At 36.4% G+C, this 6,000-nt stretch overlaps 1 protein-coding gene across 1 annotated transcript in view; it reads left to right on the top strand.

Annotated features, from left to right (window-relative positions):
- Positions 1-5,457, top strand: part of LOC119728900 (battenin-like) — a 47,628-nt gene extending 42,171 nt beyond the window's left edge. The window contains exons 6-7 of the mRNA XM_038201332.1: positions 3,369-3,534; positions 4,593-5,457. Of these exons, the coding sequence (XP_038057260.1) occupies positions 3,369-3,534; positions 4,593-4,654 (228 nt within the window). The 3' untranslated portion in view covers positions 4,655-5,457. The remainder of the gene's footprint in view (positions 1-3,368; positions 3,535-4,592) is intronic.
- Positions 5,458-6,000: the final 543 nt, after the last annotated feature.

The raw sequence follows: 6,000 nt of genomic DNA on the forward strand, positions 1-6,000 counted from the left end.
TATCTGAAACTCGATTTGAAACTTAAAAAGGTGCATCGAGCGCTACAATTTAAGCAAATGCCTTGGATGGCAACTTACATCGACAAAAACACGCAACTCAGAACAAAAGCGACCTCTGATTTTGAGAAAGACTGTTAAAACAGTCTTTCTGTTCATCAACTTGATGAACAACAGCGTGTTTGGTAAGACGATGTTTGGTAAGACGATGTTTGGTAAAACAGCGTGTTTGGTAAGACGATTAGTTTAACCGCCTGTGACGGTGCTTTAGCTAATAATCTTGTAGTTTCGTCGTTTATTGCCTGGATCACGCCGGGTAATCGCTCGACCCATTGCGTGTTTCTACTCTCGGGATTAAACATTTCTTGAGCGTACTGATGACCAAACAGTCTCTCGGCTAGCGTTCGATTAAATCTTTCTACGATAACCTGCGATCGGTGGTTTCCGGGTTCGCCTACGATAATCTCGACGTTTTTTTAGGTCATCAATTGTTTAAAAGCGTCTTTAAATTCGGTGTCTACTCTCAACGTTTAAGGATGGGGATGCTCACGTGGGTGCAACAACGGTAAAGATGAAGCTTTCGCGAATGCCTGTGGTAACAGATATTGTATTCCCCTGGACATTGACATACTGACTTCACATCACCCTTTTTACTCCAGCGGTTTAAACCAACCTCTGACGTACGAGAGAAAGTTTAACGATCACGAAAAAGTCGTCAACAGTACAGATACGTCGGCGATGTATTTTATCTCAGATTTGACTCTCGAATACGAAGTGGTGACCAACAGAGACCTAGCTATCGCCGTCAAAAATAAATACCGGGGTTAAATGCAATACCTGTTTGATAAAATCCACTCGCTGGAAGTTAGATCCGTCAACAAATTGGACACGCTTTAAAAATAAGGCAAAAATGCTCTTATAACGTTTAATCGTTATAAGAGCCTTTTGCTTTGAGATTAAAACTTTTGTTTATTGCTTGTTTGATTTTCTTTTAACGTTTTGCAGGCTAACACGCAATTAATTTTAACGTGCCCGATCGAGTTATTTAAACGCTCAATCGTTCCCATATCACCGCCATAACGATCGTATTGTAAAACGACTCGGCAATCATCGTAATAACAATGTTTGTAGTCTTCAGTAAGACCTCTTAAAAAGTCAGTATCGATAAAGAGGTCTGGATTAAATAAATTTTTATTTTTATCGTAGCGGCGGCAACTCCTGATCCATCTCGAAATAGTGAAGTCTACAGCCTTACCATCATCACTCTTACATTCTCGACATTGCCCTTGGATGCGATTGTGGCAACATACACTAGAACCGCCGCAATCTTTACATCTGTTATGTTGACGACCGTGTGTACAGATACAAGAACCACCGCAATCTTTACATAAGCTGCGTATTTTACCGTGTGTACAGATACTAGAACCACCGCAATCTTTACAATAGTAGCGTTGATGTCCATGTGGACAGATACCAGAACCGCTGCAATCTTTACATATGTCGCGTCGGCGACCGTGTAGACATTGTCGTTGTTGTTTCATTTTACTTCTACACTCAGCGCAGATTTTGTATTTTTCACGGTTTGGTTTGATGCTTAGATCGTCACTTTTACAAACTTTACAAACGTTTGATTGCGAATAATAATGCGAATAATTTTTGGTTTATTTCATCCCTACACACGATACAAGTCTTATAACTTTCACCATTTGATTTCATACCACATTGATTAAGCTTGCATGTTTTATGACATTAAACACAAACGTTTAATATTTTCATTGTTTCTATTTATTATATGATAATAAAATAATTTTAAAAAATCTTTTTCTTTTAGCACCTTTTAGCAGGTTTTTAAACAAATGTAACCTAGCTCGTCAACAAATATGACCTAGCTCGTCAACAAAATACAAATGTATTGCTGTAAGTAAATGATAGCAATATTCGAGTATTTACAATTTCTGGCTATTATAATTTTCTCGATTAATCTACAACTTTGTTGCTTCAGCGACACTAAAATTAAACTCCTTTCTAATTAGATTGGAGGACCAAAAACTTGCATTAACGAACGAACAAGATCAAAACACAGAACACAAAGATCGTTTTTGCGGTGTCGTAGCAGCCGGAAACTCATGAAAGTACTTGGGAAAGGAATATACCGTTAAACATACCGAAGCTCTTGACAGTAAAGAAATCGAGAAGCTGTACCATCTGTACGAAACTAAATTTGGAAATGAAACTGTTCAAACTGTTTGTAAATATACTTTTTTATTTTCGAGAGTGTTATCCATTGTTACACCCGTACAAGTTTTAGTTCTCAATAACATGATTTGGCGTAGACGAGACGAAATCTAATACTCCTGGTCAAAAAGTATGCTCATTGTTTGAATTTGTTTGGACTAAATTTGAAATTGTTTGACATAAGACGAAATTAAACATTGGAAAATGTATTAAATCGATGTTGCCGGACAAAGGACGAAATTAAAACATTGGAAAATGTACTAAATCGATGTTGCCGGACGAATTGAATATAAGAATCGGTGAATTCGAACGAAAAATGTTTTTATAAAGCACGCGTATCCACCATTATTGGTGCTCAAGCTGCTACATCGTTAACCCTGCTTATTGGGCCAATGAAACATTCCAAATACCATCTCGCTCCCTGGGGAGTATACAGCTTGATGCTGCCATTTCGGCCAAAAGCAACTAAAACAATCACAATAACCATCTCTGCCTTCACAGGTACCCATTTACTCCTGGGTGGAGAGAAGCAATGAGTGACAAAGTGTCGTGCCTAAGGGCACACACACCACAAACCCACTAGGTGAAAATTGTTTCCTGGTTCCATTGGGTTGAAACTTGGTATGTACCTAAAACGGGATGTGTTATATTACATTGTATATGAAAGTTTAAGTGACGTCATCGTGTGTCATGTGATGTCACGTTGAAGATGCATAATTTGAAGCCCTATGAAAATGGCATCATGTATTATTGTATGACACCACCCTCAATTGTACACATCCCAATATCTAATGCAATGGATGAAACTTGTACTTGTAACTGTACGTGCCAGATATCACCAAAAACAATTGCTGAGACAGCCCTGTGTTAGTTCACTAACATTAGAAAAATATCAATTAAATATTCAAATAGCCCAGACATAATTGAATTCATAAACAAAAACATACAGTTGTCCTTGACAATCTGTGAATGACCCTCTTTGGACAGAAATAACCTAGCTTGTAGGGATTAGGGCAGCGGTGTTGCATGAATGCATAAATTCTGTCCATACTTACATGGTATGGTAATAGCTCTATTGATGAATATTAATTCAATAGATGTACTTAACCATTGGGTTCTTGTTTTGGTTTCCCCAGTTCAAATTTCTCCCAGTTGCACTATTGCCAGCGTTAATGGTAGTAGCTGGTTGTCTGAGAGGAGCAGTGTATGTGAATGTGTTCTACATGATAAGGACGGATAGACGGTTTCCAGATAAAGACAGAGAGATGTCAGCAAATGTTGCCGGCATATTTTTGACAATAGGTATGTATAACATGTATTATTCATTCACAATTAAGGAAACTCAAATGTCAAACATAAGTGAACTCGTTGTGGTTTGTTGTTTGGGAAAGTTTAGTCTTGCCTGGAAGGGGATGTTTGATATTTGTATATCTAGGACAAGCCCAGTGACGGAATGCTTGGTTTAATCCTCACATGTGTATGCACGTGCCCACAGCCCACAGATACAATGAAACTGCTGACTTTTTTTATCATCATTAGGTCATTTAAAAAAAGTGACCCCCCCCAATAAAAATATGTGTATGTGGTTCCTTTTGTTGGCGTGGCCATAATTCGGCTATCAATCATTATCTGACGTATCAATCATTATCTGACGTTAGTGAAAGCCTCATGTCAGCCTATGTGCACGTTAGTGAAAGCCTCATGTCAGCCTATGTGCATCATCAATTGAAATTTCTTTGGTATTAATCATTTGAGTACGTCAACATAATATTATAATGTAAGTACTCAGACACGAACAGTGCTCAAACAAAATGTCCATCATTCAGTTTTACTGCTCGAAATTTGCCAGGTTAGAGTGATAAAACATTAAAAATTAAAGGCACTTATTTCCATAAAAACAATACGTGGGACATTTTAAAAACATTTTAACATAGCAAATCGTTTTCTACGCATTTGTTTTGACCTAGAGACGTTGATTAGAAATTGATTTCCGAGGCCGCACGATACCCCTTTTTCCGGCTGAACTATATACGACGATCCAGGTAGTGAGGCAAAGCATTTGATTTGTTCTTTTGGGAACTGTGATTCCTCATGAACGATGCAAGTTGCGACAATTGTCCAGGGAGAACCCAAACATTCCTGGAGCTCGAAAAACGCCCTACCATTTATCACAGAGCTGCCCAGCAAAGAAATTTACCGGGCAGGACGCTGGCGAGACATGTATAGGCTAATTGTGTCAACTCATAGGGCATGATTGCGCCATCAAGCCAAATTAGGAATGTAAATTTTTCACACGACTGTTTTTTTGTCGCCAATTATTTGAAACAAACAATTCTGTTGTTTATTCTTCCTTATTACAGGGTTGTCATTGAGCTGCATCTTACAGACGATTTTATTCAACACAGTACTGTTGCCATATTGATGGAAGGACGCGTTTATCCGACGATTGCTACCACGGAGGATTTTTAGAGTGCAATGACTATTGTTTTGTAATTTGGTCACAATTTTCACGAAGGAATGGGCATATCAAAATTGAGAATTTGAGTATTTTTTGCCTATTGTGTTTAAAAACATGGTCAACATTAATGACGCCAGAAAAAGGCATCTCGATGATTGCATCTTCACGAAGAGATGCAAACACGCCTGCCCCTTAAAAATGTACAAAAGTACGGGAAAGGCGTAAAATTAGGTCAACTGAGATTTTCGTTTCTACTAGCTGACGGGCATCTTTACTAATTTATTTTGGCTAATAAACCACCTGTGTCAATTAAAATTACTGGGTTTCAATTAAAGTTGGCCTATCAAAGAATTATGTCAAGGTTTCCTTATTGATAAAGTTGTTGCAAAGTAGTAGTTTTTGCAGTTTTGAAAACGGAGATACTTTTATACGTTATTTTACGTCAAATGTTACAAATCTGTAAAACTAAGTACAGTAATTATGTTTAGAATATTATTGAAATGTAGAAGACTCCGTATCGTTCAAAAACTGTGCAAATGCATTCTCGTTTTTTATTCAACGTTCAGCCAATTTTGCAATGTACATTTTTTGACTTGCGTGCTTGTTGGGTTCGAAGTGTATATAAGTGAAACAACTGTTCATTAAAGCCTGAAATGTCTTTGAAACTTCAAACAAACAAAAAGTGGTTTTCAGATCTTAAGCGGACCGTAAATGACGGCTTCAATCTAAATAAAAAGAATAATAAATGAAAAAAAAATCTTTCCCAATGTTTTGTTGTTTGGTACTCCCGTTGTTTTTCAATTGATTGAATAATTTAAAACATATATATAAATTGAAGAATTTTTGTAATACACTTTAACGAAATTCAGAATTTTTTTCAAGTTCAAGTTCATCACCAAGTCTTAACGGTGATTTTTTTTTTAAATTGTGCATTTCTGAAGATTTTTTTATAACACATCACGAAATTCTGAACGATTTGTTTAAATTTATTCAAGTTCAAGTTCATCACCAGTTCTTGACGGTGATTTTTTTTTTAATTGTATGTGCATTTATGAATATTTTCATCAGGAATTTTCCTCCGATTTTTTTTTTTCAAGTTCAAGTTCATCAAGTCTTAACGATGATTTTTTTTTAAATTGTGCATTTCTGAAGATTATTTATATACATCACAAAATTCTGAACGATTTGTTTAAATTTATTCAAGTTCAAGTTCATCACCAGTTCTTGACGGTGATTTTTTTAATTGTATGTGCATTTTTGAATATTTTTTTTCATCAGGAATTTTTCTCAGATTTTTTTTTTTTTTTTTT

The sequence above is a fragment of the Patiria miniata genome, unplaced genomic scaffold, assembly GCF_015706575.1.
Source record: "Patiria miniata isolate m_02_andy unplaced genomic scaffold, ASM1570657v1 HiC_scaffold_20, whole genome shotgun sequence".
Taxonomy (NCBI): Eukaryota; Metazoa; Echinodermata; class Asteroidea; order Valvatida; family Asterinidae; genus Patiria; species Patiria miniata.